The sequence below is a fragment of the Cheilinus undulatus genome, linkage group 20, assembly GCF_018320785.1.
Source record: "Cheilinus undulatus linkage group 20, ASM1832078v1, whole genome shotgun sequence".
In the NCBI taxonomy this organism is placed as follows: domain Eukaryota; kingdom Metazoa; phylum Chordata; class Actinopteri; order Labriformes; family Labridae; genus Cheilinus; species Cheilinus undulatus.
Window position 1 is genome coordinate 3,294,805 of NC_054884.1, and position 17,099 is coordinate 3,311,903.

Below are 17,099 nucleotides of genomic sequence, written 5' to 3' on the forward strand. Positions count from 1 at the left end.
AACACTGCAGACTTGAGTGTTTATGAATACACGGGTCTATAATCTGATATTTGATGACATTAAATGTATGAGATGAAACTTGCTTCAATTCACCACCTCACCATCTGCACCGCCAGTTTCCCCCGTCTCCTAAATGTTCGTGCGCAAAGATCAAAGTTGACGTACCGGTGCGCACATTCTCCCGCCAAGTTTATTTTTATAAATCACAACCTTTGCGTGGAAAGTGGCATGCGCCACTTTCAAGCCCTGTTTTGTGCATAAGCAAGCTTTATAAATGAGGCCCATGGTCTTTCCCTTGAGGGCCACTTTTAAATTCTGACTACCCATGCCTCTGTTCAACTATGTAAACTGCTCATGTGCTCATGCTCATTTATACTCTATAAATATTCATACAGCACAGCTTTTTTGTCCCCGCCTTAATCTCAGAGTTTGTTCATTGTCTTCAGACCTTTGAGTTTCTCTGGGACTGACAGAAGACCTCGAGGCAAGCTGAAACAATTTCAGCGTCTGTCTGGGGAGAAAAACTTTAGAGTCGTATCTTATAAAGTGAAAAAAGCAAAGAATTCAGAATGCAATATTAATGCGCTATTCAAAGGGCACATGCTGTTCTTTAATCCTTCTTTATGTTCTTACCAGTGGGAAAATAAGAATCATTAAAATTAATGATGTCTTATAAAGGAACAGACTTTCAGAATGTTCTGGAAATATTGGAACAGCCCTTTAATCTACATCACTCAAGAAACTAAACATTAGTGTCAGTATTTATCAGAAGATCTCTCCTGTTGAATGAGAAAAGACACTAACGGTACATATTTACTCTGCCGGTGTTATTTGTTGAAATATAGTGCTTGCTGTTGCTTCATCCATATTGGTATTTGTTGCCTCATTGCCTCCTGTTTGCCCTTGACAGCTGCAAAGATGTAATCTGAGAGGACCCACATTTCTTCCCCATCTGTCTCCGCTGCCGTTTAAGGGCTAATTGGCTAACCCAACTCTCATTTAAATGTAAATGGCCCCTGACGTCTTTTAGGCTGAATTTATTTCCCATCGATCATGTCACTGATAAGGTGTCGGAGCGCCGGTTGTACTTTGACAGCTCAGAAAATGTGTTTTATCTCAATCATAGCAATCCAAACTGGCTTCATCATGAGAATGAATAATAAATATCAAATGTAGTATCTTATACGGCTTGATTTTCTTAACCTAAGATATGCATCAGCTTCTTCATATCGTAATCATTCCTCTGAATTATCCTCTTGACCTGCTTTAATTTGGGCAAGGGCACAATTAGACTTCAATCAGTGTAAAGCAAATTCAGAGGCCAATTAACTTGGGCTGAATCGAAAATTAGATTAAATCACAATATGGCCTGCTGCAATTTTCAAATCGCAGATACTGCAATATTTCTTGGACCTGAGATTTGCGTCAAAACCGCAGTTTTAAACTTTTTTTGCAGCAGAGATGTTATGCATGACTTATGATGCAATAATTCAAGTGACACACACAAATGCAAAAATGCATTTGTCATCCTATGTTAAAACGTCATCGCCCCCTAAACACAATAACTGGCTGTTCCATTCTTAGTTGCAAAACCTGCAAGCAAGGGTTAACTGGCAAAGAGTCTTTCACATCTCTGTGGAGGAATTTTGGCCCACTCTTCTTTGCAGGATTGTTTTTAATTCAGCCACACTGGAGGGTTTTCCAGCATGAACAGCCTGTCTAAGGTCATGCCACAGCATCTCGATCAGATTTAAGTCCAGACTTTGAGGTCATGAACTGATGGTCGAACATTCTCCTTCAGGATTTTCTTTTTTTTTTTTTTTTAAGGATTTATTTTTGGGCATTTTGGTGCCTTTATTAGATAGAGGAGGACAGTGGATAGAGTCGGAAACAGGGTCAAGAGTGGGGGAGAGACATGCGGTGAAGGGCCTCAGGCCGGATTCGAACCTGGGCCGCCCGCGTACATGGGGAACGCCTTTAACCACTAGGCCACCTGCTCCCCCTCCTTCAGGATTTTCTGGTAGACAGCAGAATTCATTACAAAAGTGGTCCAGGTCCTGAAGCAGCAAAGCAGCCCCAGGCCATCACACTGCCACCACCATGTGTGACTGTTGGTCTGATGTTCTTTAGATAAAACGCTGTTAATTTCACTCCCGATGTTTTAAAAAGTTCAATTTTGTCTGGTCAGTCCCAGAAGTCTCAGGGATCATCAGGATGTTTTTAGTTAAATGTGAGACAAACCTTTGGGCTCAGTTTGGTCAGCAGTGGTTTTAGCCTTGGAACTCTCCCATTTTTAGCCAGTCTCTTTCTCATTGTTGAATCATGATCTCTGACCTTAACTGAGCCCACTGAGGCCTGCAGGGCTCTCCTGGGAAGGTTCGCTACTGTTCAGAGTTTTCCACATTTGTGGATAATGGCTCTCACCATAGTTCAATGTAGTCCTGAAGCCTGAAAAATGGCTTTTTTACTCTTTCCAGACTGAAAGAAGTCAGTGACTTTGCTTTTTATGTGTTCTTGAATTTCTTTAGATGGTTCCATGATGTGTTGGAGACCTTTCAGCCTACTTCACTTTGTCAGACTGGTTCTGTTTAAGGGAGTTCTGGATCCAACAGGTCTGGCAGTAATCAGGTCTGGATATGGCTAGTATGAAATTAAACTCCACTTTACAAAAAATATGGTAAACCACAGTTAAATCATGATTCAGTGAGGGGGGCAATGAATTTTCCACATAGGACCAGATGAGTTTGGATGGCTTTTTTTCACAGCACTCTGCTGAACAACTTTATTCAGTCCATAATGCTGACAAACGTCAGCTTCCTTTGAAATCTCCAACAGACTGAAGCTGAACTCATGTCTGTCTATTTTTCAGGTGTCTTTCATGCTCTGTTTAATTGCAAATAATTCTCTCACTATCACACACTCTCAGCTTTACCAACAATCACAACTAGCAAGCTAAATCATCATTCCAGATATTTCCTCTCAGAAGTCTGAAGATATGTCACACTTGAGGAAAGTGATATGAGAGGAAGGTCAAACAGGCATGCCTTCTGTTTCCATGGTACCTTCAAAAGCTGTCCAACCGTTCATGCAGTTACAATCAGGAAAATCAGGCCTAGATTTGGGGAATCAGCTTGTGGCTCCGCTCTCCTGTGTGAGAGAGTGCATTCATACAAGCACATTTTCAAGTGTGCCACAAACTCATCAAACTGGAGAGCAGCTGATCAGGCTCTGATTGCCCATCATGCTGATGATCCCATCATGATCTGGCAGAAATTTGGCGTCAGTCAAAAGACTCTCAAACTGGGTCTGAGTTGAAATCACACCTCGTTTCATGTCTCGAGATGTTTATACCTTAAATTCCCTGTAAAGTAAAATCCAAAATTTGTGTCTTAACACACTAGATATGTTGGAATACTGTTTAAAAGTTTTTCACCTATTTCCTGGTCTGGTTTAATTTGGGGAGGGCAAATCTTGCCCCCCACGATGTTGCGGGTCCCTGTGGGGATTTACCCTGCCCCCTAACGCTGCAGTGATATAAAATCACAGAGCAGTTCATCTCAGTCCAGTCTGTTGTTAGCTGATGTCACTGTTAACGGTCAGTTAAATGCTGTTTTTGTGCGTTGTGTGGTAAATCTGCCAAATCTATCAGCAACTGTTGCCTGCTGGTCATCAAGCGTGTCATAATGGAGATTTTTTGTGCAAGAAAACAGTAAATTTAATCCCAGACTTGTGTCTTTCTGCTCTAAGTGTTGGAGTTCTTCTCTATTTTTCAACCAGATGTAGCAGGAACAAACATCAGGTGTGTTTTGATCCATATTTCACCTGTCTTTGCATCCAAACGTGCGTCAACTATGACTGAAGGGTCCGAATACTTACCTCAATGTGATATTTATGTTTTAATAAATTTGCAGTAATTTCTAAAATCCTGTTTTCATTTTGTCATGATGGGGTACTGAGTGTAGATTAATAAGAGAAAAAAATGAGTTTAATTTGAATATTTTCTGAATGCACTGTTTGCTTAAAGAGCTGATCAATATTTTTTTAGTAAGGATTTATTGTTTTAGAATATTTCATCATAATTTGTGTTTGTTATTTTTAAAAAAAATATGTTTTAAATTTGTTTACATGTAATGCATGGCTGTAATGATAGGACTGTTATGTATTTCTTAGGGCTGTATCTATCTATCGATGATACATCCATTGACTGATTAACTATCTAATCAGATTGATCAAATCAGATTGTCAAAAAAATTGAACTACTTTGTCATTTTCAAGCATCCGTCTGCATTTGTATCCGTTTACATTCAACACATGTTCAGGGATAAAAACACTCCCATCTCATTATTATGAAGTAACTGGAGTGTTGTCTGACTCAGACTCTACAGATAAACAGAGGGAAACATCTGCTGCTGCTCGCTTACTTTAATACGCTGCTGATTGAAGCCCGCCGTCTCATGTCAGATTTATAATGAAAGTATAAACTGTCCGAACTCAACGTGGTTCCAGCAGGACAGCTGATCTCTGCATGGCTTTACTCTCTCACCTGCAGAATGTGGTGATAAAGAAACATTTGAAAGCAATTACTTCAAAATATCAGCACATTACTATTCCACTGTCAGGGATTAATGATGCTATTAACCCTTGTGCCCTCCTCGAATTTACTACCCTCGGGACACCTTTGAGGCAAAAATGTACATGTACAGAAAAATTGCCATTAAATCACCATACATCAATATTTTTTTCTACTTTTTTTCTACATTTGGTAGATTTGAGCAAGTCTGAAGTTGTTAAAGAGATTTATGAAAAAAAAGTAGAAAAAATATTGATATATGGTGATTTAATAGCAGTTTTTTAAACGTGTACATTTTTGCCTTGAAGGTGTCCAGAGGGTACAAAGTTCATTGAGAGAGTATGAATGACATTTAAGAGTAAAACATGTTGGATTTCAAAAATTTAACTAGAAAGAAAAGTTCCTGTTAAAATTCATACCAGAAGCTGTAAAATTGACAAAATGATCACAAATTTAAAACAAAAAGTTGAGAAAAATGGCCAGAAATGCCCGAGGAGGGCAGAAGGGTTAAATGCTGTTTTGCACATGGGGGCTGGCCAAGCAGCCTGTGTATTTATGAGCATGACAACTGTACTGCTTCTTAGCCTTTAAGGCTTCTCTACACTTGATCATGACATCAGATTACGCTCTGACTTTATAAATTTAACCGAGTACACTGATGCATGCGCCCACAAGTGGAGAGAACATCTCATCTTTCATTGAGAAGGCTTTTATGAGTACAGGGACGCGTTGCATTGAGACAAGGAGAGGCATGCTTGTAATATAAATAGATTAATTATGTAATATTAAAAGCTGTACAACTCTACAGTTTTGTTATCCAATCGGGACAGTTTGAAGTTGTCCTAAAGAGCCAAACACATTTTCTCTCCCTCTTTTAAAGCATGTGAACACAGAGTCCTCTCAGTTTACAGTGCTGTTACACTATGTAAAGACAGATTCTCCTGTTCTTGTCAGCTCTCACTTTGCTTTTATATTAAAGTTGCATATGCTCAGACTCGAGGCGATTGTGGATCTGTGTGTTTTATTAGTGCTGTCTTAACTTCTCCAGCATCAACAGCTCACAGCTAAAGAAGGAACTTTTGCTCCTTCCTACGGCGGCGCTCCTGAAGACTTTTATCCGTTCAGTTACATAAATATCTGCACCAGAGTGAATTACAAGCATGCCCTCAGCAGTTATGATTAATCAGGACTTATGAGTCTTTGTGGTTTAGGTGAGGTGTCAGAAGAAGTGATCTCATGGGAGAAGGAACAACTGAATATTCCAGCAAGAATAGCTGAGACAGCAGACACATGAGAGGGAGACTGCAGGGACAGGAAGGCGGAAAGTCGACTTTATGTGGTAAAACCAAATTCACTGAATGTGCATTTCTTCTACTCACATTATTAAATGGGTCAGAATTAAACATGGTTTGGTTTTATACTTTTAAGATTATAACCTCCACCAAGGAGGTCATGTGATCGGGTTGGTTTTTTAGTTTGTTAGTTAGTTAGTTTGTTAGCAACATAACTCAAAATGTTGTGGACGGATTTTGATGAAATTTTCGGGAAAAGTCAGAAATGGCATAAGGAAGAACTGATTAGATTTGGGAGTGATCCGGATCACCGTCAGGATCCAGGAATTTTCAAAAAGATTCTTTACTATTGGGAGATAGGGCTAATGGTAGATGTCTGCGCTGTTACCACCAGAAGTTAAATCCAGAAAATGAGAGGAAAAAATATATATTCTGCTATTGACTTTTTTAAAATAACCACGGCTATAAAAACAACCCCAGAACCAGTAGAGACTGGAACAATTTTCTGAGGTGTGACTCAATGTTTGATATGTTTACATAAATCCAAATATCGGCCGTTATGTTGTAATTTATGATTAACACAAATAAATCAGCTGTTCTTGACTAAAGCTGCCATTTTTTGAATCAAGTTTTTTTCATCAATTTTTTTCTTCATTTTTTAAAATCTTTTCTTTGTCGGTTATTTTGCCTTTTTTCTTTTTTTTTTTTTTTGGTCATTTTTTTGTAATTTTGGTTTTGTTTTTCTTTTTTTTTTTTCTTTTTTTCCCCCCCTTTTTTGGAGAGTGCCACATCCATGCATAAGAATCAACCCCTTAAAATCCTGCACAGATTTTCCACCAATCAAAACAAAGCATTCTAGCATCAAACGTAGTCATGAGCAGCACAACTTCCCCAAAAATGTGTCAAAAATATCTCAGTTGCCCCCTTGTGGCAGGCTGCAGTACAGGTGATCTGAGAGCTAAGGGCTAAATTTACAAGAAAATAAAAATATTTTGATAATTATTTATTAATTAGACCAAAATGTTCATATTCTTTCCTCTGAAAGTCCGGCACCCAAAATGTCTGCTAAGAATAAAGCTGGCCCTTTTGCAAATATAGTTGGTGACCCCTGACCTAAAGGGTTAAAATTGTTTTAGAAAAGGAGGAGTTAGCACTCAAAAATGTCCTTTTAGGTAGTTTTTATTTAGGCACAACGCACGCGTTTTGACTCGTGGTCTTCTTCAGCGCTGGCACAAGTGGGCTTAGCATGCTTAGTGCTGTGACTGTGCAGCCTAACTCAGCAGCTAGTTCCTCTGTAAAAACTTTCAGTGTTTTAATGCAGATACTTCTCCCTCTCTCTTTGTCCCAGGTGACTTACGGCTCGTTTGACTACACCTCACTCCTCTATTTGTCCGACTACGGCTCTGACTTCACTGGAGGAAGGTTTGTCTTCATGGACCAAAATGGCAACCGCACAGTGGAACCACGAGCAGGTAACTATCATCTGCTTAAGTGAAGCTTCATAGCGCTTTAGCAGCTTAAGCTTTAAAGACAGCCTGGATTTAATATCCTGCCTTACAGCAGGTCAGACATCACCATCAGTGCTAACATGTGCTAATTCCTGGCTTTGTCTATATAAGCTTATTAATCCACTCTTAAGTGGAGCAAGACTCTAACTGCTCTACCATGCTGCATTACGGGATCTGTAGGTGTTTTAACCCTCTGAAATGTGTAGAAAGGTAGGGATAATCCCACATCAGTCAATAATCAGCCATAAAGGGTTGAAGGATTAGACTTTACCTTGTTTAGATTCCCCAGAGTGAAGACAACAAAAACATCTTATCTAAAATAACAGCGTTAGTCTGTCAGTCAGTATTGCATGAAAGGTGAAATAAGGCTTCAGTGCAATAGTTTCTGATTGTGCATGTGTAAAATTTCCTTTTGCAAAAGTATAAACATACAGAGTTCAGTCTCCCAGGGTGTCATGGGAAATCAGAAGCACTTGAAAGCAATAAAATTGGATCAGTTCCCTGGAGAGTTTGTGAAAAATCAAGGAAGTTTCTCAGCATTGTGTGGTAGAATAAGTTTGTCTCCCTGATCTAGAGTTGTTGAAGCATTTAGGTTTACTTTTGTTACGTTGTTGGACTTTAAACAACTTTTAAGTTGTCAGCCTTATAGTGTTTTTGTCAGTTATGATGGTCACTGTCAGATAAGATCACACAACTATAATTCTTTGCTATGACTCGAATGACAGACATGGAAGACTAACATGATGGCACTGGGAAAACAAGGAGCTGAACTTCATGAAACCTGGAAAAAAGACTGTAAACAAACTTACCGCATAAACTGTTTAATACTGTATTTAATTCAGACATTATAATCAAGATGATGGGCTATACAGTGAGACAGTCCTCACAGCCATATGTGTAGAACATATTACAATAGAGAGGCCACCATACACAGGATTATAGACATTAACTTTGCCCTTCCATTGCTTGATGATGGATTTAACCTTGACTCTGAGTTGTTGAGAGTGTTCTTTTGTCTTTGGGGTGTAATGGTAGCCAGGAATACTGATTAACCAGAACCTTGACCTTCCAGACACAGATGTCTTTATTTTAAAATCACTGAGACACATTCACTGACTGCAGGTGATCTCCATTTCACTGGTTGTGAGACTAGACCTCTGCTGAATTAAGTGGCTGAATATTTATGCAGTCACATATTTTACATGACATATTTTTGTCTAATTGACATTACTTTGTAGAAATGTGTTTTCAGTTTGACCTTAAATGTTTTATTTTGGCATTTTTTTTGGTCAAAAATCCAAGTAATATTGACCATGATTGATTTATAAACTCAATTAAAGGGTACAAGAGTAGTTTTTGGTACCTTATCATCAGTTTACATATCAGTTCTTTGAGTTCAGTCCTAATGGGCTAGCTGGATGCTAATGCTTTAGGGAGTCACTCACAGGGTTGCTAAAGTGCAGCTACTTTTAATCATCAACATTTTTGTTTTTCCTGTCATGGTAGTCCCTTAAAGGGGACATATTCTACCCCTTTAAGACAAGTTTATATTGGTCTCAGAGGTCCCCACAACATGCCTGTGAAGTTTGTTGCTGGAAAAACACTCTAGTATTGGATTTTTAAATGTCTAAAAACCTCCTCTGTTTCAGCCCTGCTCAGAACGAGCTGTTTCTGTGTCTGTGGCTTTAAATGTTAATGTGCTGTCTGACTCCGCCCCTCTCAGGAAATAAATGTAGTACTCTTCATGTTACAATATTACAGATGCTTTTAACCACTGTTAAGAACCTGACTGGGATTCGATCCACCAATCTCCCAGACCGTAGTCAGCAGGGTAACCCACTGAGTGATCCAGAATCTCAGCTGGCAGCTGAGATGAAGATCATGAGAGGAGGGCTGAACTTTCTTCCAAGCAGGGAGGGCCAACCGAACCTGGGGGCGGGGCAAACTCCCCACATGACATCATGAGGGGAAAATCTGAGAACAGCTTGTTGCAGCACACGTTTGCATATGCTTTTTGTTAAAAAAGCCTGAAAAAGTGATTTTTTTGCATTATAGGTCCCCTTTAACTATATGATAATAATAATAATGATAATAATAATAATACATTTTATCTATAAAGCGCTTTTCATAAACACTCAAAGACACTGTACAAAGCAGAAAAAGATACATTTGCAGAAACAGTAGGCTACAATAAAAACAGACAAAGTCAACACAAGCACAAAAAAAAAAACAAAAAAACAAAAAGGCAGAGCAAGATCAGAATCACAGATTAATAGCTTGTCTAAAGGTGTTTTGAGGAGTGATTTGAAAGTAGGAAGGTCCGTGCAGTTTTGAATTAATTTGGGAGTGAGTTCCAAAGGTGAGGGGCGGCTATGGAGAAGGCTCTGTCCCCCCAGGTTCGGTGCTTGGTTCTTAAAGTGGGGGAAGGAGGCTGGAAGCAGAAGAACGAAGGCTACAAGTGGGAGTGTGATGGTGAAGAGGTCAGTAAGGTAGGTAGGGGCCAGTGCATTAAGGGAGGCTTTGAAGGTAAGGAGCAGGATTTTAAATTGAATTCAGTAGGGGATAGGGAGCCAGTGGAGAGTTTGAAGAATGGGGGTGAAGTGTACCATGGAGAATCCTATAACCATAATCGAGTCTGGAAGTGATAAAAACATGGATTAAAGCAGGGGTGTCAAACTCAATCACAGAGGGGGCCGGATTCTGGATTTAGGTCTAACCTGAGAGCCTAACAGGGTCAACATTTAACCTTAACTGTCAACTTCGTTTTCACCAGTGATAAAATATGAAACAAAACAAAACAAAAAAAACCCAGCACGGATCAAAATCATCATTTGGAATTTAAAAAAAATCAAAAATTATAAATTTAAAGGCTTAAATCTGAGAAAAAAATTCCAACTTATTAGTTCAAAAGATCAGAACACGATATTAATAACAGAAAAATGTTTCTTAAGAGCAAATATATGAGAATAAAGTTGAAGTCATAAGTTTGAAAGTTCAAAATATAAGATCAATTTTGAAATTATGGGTTTAAAAATTTAAATTTAAAAACTTAAAAAAAAAAGTTTTCAAAAAATGACTCAAAACAACATCTAGTCTTGTGACAACTATAAGCTGCTCCTGCACCACTGAAAAAATGAACTGAAACATTAACTTAAAGACAACTGAGAAAGACTGAACACAAAAAAATGCCCCCAAAAAGAAAAATCCTATTCTGCAGATTACAAACTGCAGGTAGTAAAATATGCAGCTGAAAACGGTAATCGAGCAGCAGAAAGAAAGTTTGGAGTGAGTGAGAAACTTGTGAGGGGCTGGCGAAAAGCAGAGCTTACTCTTACTGCAATGAAGAAAACAAAGAAAGCAAGATGGCCAGAGCTGGAGGAACGAGTCCACGGATGGGTGGTTGAACAACGTGCTGCTGGGGAGAGGCTTGTCAACGGTGCAGTTACCTCCCCACGCTCTGGTAGTTGCCAAGGAGATGAATATAAATGACTTTGCAGGCGGGCCTTCTTGGTGTTACCGCTTCATGCAACGCAACCACCTCTGTCAGAGCACGGTGTGCCTTAGCTGTAAACTGCTGCAGAAACACTGCATTCAGGAGGGTTTAAATAAAAAATACTCCTCACTAGAATAGAAAAGGTTATAATTACAGTATTATTGTATGATTGAATGGGTCCAGTAGGCCTTATTATCAATGAGCAGTGAGCTGAGAGAAGGAGCTCTCTGCCCTGACTGGCTGTAACAACTATCAGGGAGTAAAACACGCCAACATTACATGGCTGGTTTTGGTCCTTAATGGTTCCTGTAGCATCTGGGGGGTAAATCCTATAGAGCAGAGCCTGTTAAGTTCAGCCATCCAAACTTCTCAACAGAGCTTTGTCCTCTATGATATCTGTAATGGGCAGTGATGTTCCTTTAATAGAGCGTATATTGAATTTCTCTGAGTCTGGTTCCTGCAGGCGTCTCGGCATGTCTTCTTCACAGCTCAGTCAGAGTGAAGCTTCAGCTGCACCTCAGCGTCTGAACAGCTGTTTGGGTCTGCGGGCGTCGTCAGAGAAAACAACATCAGACTGAGCTCAGACGAGTTATTCCAGCTCCGTTTTCCTCTTCAACAGCTGACACACTGATTTCATTAAGTAAAACATATCAAGCCGACTGTAGCTGGTCTAGTTATCAGACATTAGCAGAATGAAGCCAAGGGCCATAAAGTTAGGAGGACTTTGATGGAGCGGCTCCTTCACTGACTGGAGGCAGCTCAATGACACAACCAGGACCAAATCTCACACACACAACCCCCCCACCCCCCACCCCCACCCCCACACACACACACACACACACACAACTGGCACCAAATCTCACAGTCTGGGGCAGACTGAAACAAAGCTTTCCCTACTTGTCCAGTAATTTCTGCCTGCCACTGTGGCTGGTGGAATCTAAAATCTACCAGCCATTAAAATGTTTGAAAGACACTTTATTTTTATGATCAGCACAATATGAACAGGTACAATACAAGAACCAAGTCTTATAGTAGTTCAATTAAATTGAAATGTTTTAATCACTGTCCTAAGCATGATCATTGTACTTTGAAGAAATTAGTGTCTGATTCAGAGCACAGACGGGTTTGTGCAGATAAAGACATAATGAGGAAGGTTTCTGATGGACAAATACATCAGATTAAGAGAGCAGCTGCTAAAATGTCATTACAAAGCAGCAAACAGGTATTTGAAGCTGCTGGTGCCTCTGGAGTCCCACCAACCTCAAGGTGTAGGATCCTCCAGAGGCTTGCAGTTGTGCATAAACCTACTATTCAGCCCCCCCTAACCAATGCTCACAAGCAGAAACGGTTGCAGTGGGCCCAGAAATACATGAAGACTCATTTTCAAACAGTCTTGTTGACTGATGAGTGCCGTGCAACCCTGGATGGTCCAGATGGAGGAGTAGTGGATGGTTGGTGGATGGCCACCATGCCCCAATGAGGCCGGGACGTCAACAAGGAGGGGGCGGAGTCATGTTTGGGCCAGAATCATGAGGAGAGAGCTGGTAGGCCCCTTTAGGGTCCCTGAAGGTGTGACAATGACCTCGACAAAGTATCTAGAGTTTCTGAATGACCACTTTCTTCCATGGTACAAAAAGAAGAACCGTGCCTTCTGTAGCAAATTTTTCTTCAAGTATAACAATGCTCCATCTCATGCTGCAAAGAATCCCTCTGTGTCATTGGCTGCTATGGGCATAAAAGGAGAGAAACTCATGGTGTGGCCCCCATCCTCCCCTGACCTTTAACCCTGTTGAGAACCTTTGGAGCATCCTCAAGCTAAAGATCTATGAGGGTGGGAGGCAGATCAAGCTTTGCAAGATGGATTCACCAGTTAGAAACAAGGAAACGGGCGTATCCATCTGCATTGCAAGGTCACATTTGCAGGTAGCTAAAGCTAACATAGCTAAGTAGCTGAAGTTTCATAAACTTGGGCTTTGAAGGTCACATATTATGCAAAATACTCTTTCACGCTTCTTTAACAAAAATATGTGCCATGGCCTGTCCACAATCCCCTCAAGTACCAGAAAAGTCAACCCCCCCCATGATGTCATGTGGGCAGTTAGCCCCACCCCCAGGTTTGATTGGTCCTCCTTGCTTGGAAGAAATTTTAGTTAAGCATCTTACAATTAGGACTCAAACTCAGGATTTTGACTTTTATTTCATACTTTGAGCATTTCAACTAATAATTTTGACTTCTTATATAATATTTTGAGCTTTAAGATTCATAGTTTTAATTTTTAAGTGATTATTTTGACCTTTTTAACCAATTATTTTGTATTTTATCTCATATTTTCCACTCCAAACTTTGACTTCATAATCCCATAACTTGACCTTTTAGACTCACAATTTAATATTTGGATCATATTTTGACTTTTAATTCCATGACTATAAATTTTATTTCATGTTTTGACCTTTTGAACTCATGATTTTGACTTTCTTTCTAATAAATTTGCCATTAAAAAATGTTACTTTTTCAATTTCAATTTCGTGTTTAGACCTTTTTGAACTAATAAATGTACTTTTCTCAGATTGTGAGCCTTTGAACTTATCTTTTTAACTTTTAAATGTCAAAATCAGTTTTTATTTCATATTTTATTACCGGTGAAACTAGGTTGACGGTTGACCCAGTTGATGGTTTAAAAGGTGACCCTGTTAGGCCCTCAGGTTAAACTGAATCCAGAATCTGGCCCCTGCTGTGATTGAGTTTGACACCCCTGGTTTAGATGCATCATAACACGCATTCGTCTTCATTCACATTTCCTTACCTTGCTCTGAGTTTAGCCCTAAAGGACACGTTGCACCTGTGGGAGTGAAGCTTAAAGAATCATATCAATATGGAAACTATCTGGTGAGATTTGAGCTTTATCTGACAGTTTGATCACACTTGACAGCCAAAAATCCCCTGAAATCTTTGTTCCCCTGATGCTCTTCCATCCCTCTCTTTGTCTCACACACACGTCCGTCATTTCCTGCCCTGTCATCTGACTTGTGCCATTTTTCATCAGCAGCAATCCAGAAAGGTTGTTTTGCTCTCTCATGTTCCTCACCTACAATTTGTCACTTTCCTTCCTGCCTCCAGCCCCGCTTATCATCCTGTTTCTGCTTCATCAAAATCCCAGTGCAGCAGTCAGGCACGAGCCTCTTACCCTGTCAGAGAGCTACAGTGGAGCATTGTGGGCTGCTGGCGGCGTCCTGCGACGAAGCCGGGAGAGACGTTACCTGAAGGTCATATGGTAATAGGAAGTGAATACGTCTCTGCTTCCGCCTCGTCTCCAGTGACAGGTTTTTGTGAATAGCAGACAGACATCTTGCATCAATGAAGTGAGAATCACCTTCAGACAACAGAGAGAATGGTGACAGCGTGATATTAAACCCAATGAAACTTTCTCAGTAAGGAACGAGAGGAGGAGGAGATGAGAGAAGACAGAAGTAGGACGACTGCTCGCTCCTTCTATCTTGATAGATTTCTATTCTCAATGGAGACATCACTCTCCAACGTCTCTAACCTGTCGGAGCCTCTGAGGGAAGCTAACCGCTTTGATTACACCTGTCGCTGTGATTTTTATTCACACGGCTGCATCAAGAAGGACACATGTAAAACACATGCATTATGCAGCAGAAGCCCACATCTTCTTACGTCTTTGCTGAAACTCCTCACCTCTTTATGAGACTCTCTGGGCTGCATGCTGGGCAGCTGACTGAAAGGTTTTGATTGGTGGAGCCTGATCCTAATGCCTGGATGGATGATTATAATGCTGAGATAATAGCGGCTCTTTAAGGCGACAGTGATAAACAAGGTGTGATTACAGCGACGGGGAGACAATCAGAAGTTGGCAGCAGAGAGAGCAGAAGTCAAGATTGTGATGACAGAAAGCTCCATGGAGATGGCCATGGAAGTGCTGTTGAACTAAGAATAGCTGCAGATGAGACCATTCAAATATAAACTGATTTAAAACACGATACAGTGGCTTTAAAAAGTTTCATCCCCCTTGGAGATTTTACCCTTTGATTAGTTTTATATTTATATTTTAATTTATATTTAATTAAATTAAACCAATCATGGCCAATACAATGTAGCTTTTACAACAAAAAAATAGAAGAAAACTCTTGAATGTCAAAGTAAAAACAGATTTCTACAATTAAATAAAAATATGTAGGGCAAAATAAGTGACTGCTTAAATATTCGTCCCCTTCAAGTCATATTTGTATGGGGATCCGGCCTGAACAGTTCTTTTCAAGTCCAGCCACAAATTCTCTACTGGATTGAGGTCTGGGCTTTGACTCAGCCAGTCCATAACATTCACCTTCTTCTCTTTAACCCTTCCTGTGTAACTTTTGTTGGGTCACTCTCTTGCTGGATAATAAATCTTTCAGGGCTGACTGCTGAGAAGCATCCCCACAGCATGATGCTGCCACCACTGTGCGTCATAGTGGGGACGGTGTGTTTGTGATGTGCAGAATTTTACCTCATATTTTGAGCTTTTAAACTCATGATTTTGAATTTTACCTCATATTTTGAGCTTAAAAACTCATGATTTTGAGTTTAACCTTATATTTTGAGCTGTAAAACTCATGATTTTGAATTTTACCTCATATTTTGAGCTTAAAAACTCATGATTTTGAGTTTAACCTTATATTTTGAGCTGTAAAACTCATGATTTTGAATTTTACCTCATATTTTGAGCTTTTAAACTCATGATTTTGAATTTTACCTCATATTTTGAGCTGTAAAACTCATGATTTTGAATTTTTATCTCATATTTTGAGCTTTAAAACACATGATTTTGAATTTCACCTCTTATTTTGAGCTGTAAAACTCATGATTTTGAATTTTACCTCATTTTTTTGCCTTTAAAACTCATGACTTTAAATTATATCTCATATTTTGAGCTGTAAAACTCATGATTTTTTAATTTTATCTCATAATTTGAGCTTTTAAACTCATGATTTTAAATTTTAACCTCATATTTTGAGCTTTTGAACTCATGATTTTGAATTTTTATCTCATATTTTGAGCTTTAAAACTCATGATTTTGAATTTTTATCTCATATTTTGAGCTTTAAAACTCATGACTTTAAATTATATCTCATATTTTGAGCTGTAAAACTCATGATTTTGAGTTTTACCTCATATTTTCGCCTATTTAACTCATGACTTTGTATTTCACCTCATATTTTGACCTTTAAAAGTCATGACTTTGAATTTTACTTCATATTTTGAGCTTTTAAACTCATGATTTTGAATTTTTATCTCATATTTTGAGCTTTAAAACTAATGATTTTGATTTTTTATCTCATATTTTGAGCTGTAAAACTCATGACTTTGAATTTTACCTCATTTTTTTGCCTTTAAAACTCATGACTTTAAATTATATCTCATATTTTGAGCTGTAAAACTCATGATTTTTTAATTTTATCTCATAATTTGAGCTTTTAAACTCATGATTTTAAATTTTAACCTCATATTTTGAGCTTTTGAACTCATGATTTTGAATTTTTATCTCATATTTTGAGCTTTAAAACTCATGATTTTGAATTTTTATCTCATATTTTGAGCTTTAAAACTCATGACTTTAAATTATATCTCATATTTTGAGCTGTAAAACTCATGATTTTGAGTTTTACCTCATATTTTCGCCTATTTAACTCATGACTTTGTATTTCACCTCATATTTTGACCTTTAAAAGTCATGACTTTGAATTTTACTTCATATTTTGAGCTTTTAAACTCATGATTTTGAATTTTACCTCATATTTTGAGCTTTAAAACTAATGATTTTGATTTTTTATCTCATATTTTGAGCTGTAAAACTCATGACTTTGAATTTTACCTCATTTTTTTGCCTTTAAAACTCATGACTTTAAATTATATCTCATATTTTGAGCTGTAAAACTCATGATTTTTTAATTTTATCTCATAATTTGAGCTTTTAAACTCATGATTTTGAATTTTACCTCATATTTTGAGCTTTAAATCTCATGATTTTGAATTTCACCTCATATTTTGGCTTTTAAAACTAATGACTTTGAATTTTATCTCATATTTTGAGCTTTTAAACTCATGATTTTGAATTTTTATCTCATAATTTTGAGCTTCAAAACTCATGACTTTGAATGTTATCCTATATTTCCCCTTTTAAATTCCCAGCTCTGAATTTTGATCTTTTACATTGATGATTTTGACTCTCAGTCTCATA

The 17,099-nt window shown here is 38.5% G+C and overlaps 1 protein-coding gene across 1 annotated transcript in view; it reads left to right on the forward strand.

Moving 5' to 3' along the window:
• uts2r2 (urotensin-2 receptor 2) overlaps positions 1–17,099 on the forward strand; it is a 67,974-nt gene that overhangs the window by 33,438 nt on the left and 17,437 nt on the right. The window contains exon 8 of the mRNA XM_041815829.1: positions 7,211–7,334. Coding sequence (XP_041671763.1) covers positions 7,211–7,334 — 124 coding nt within the window. The remainder of the gene's footprint in view (positions 1–7,210; positions 7,335–17,099) is intronic.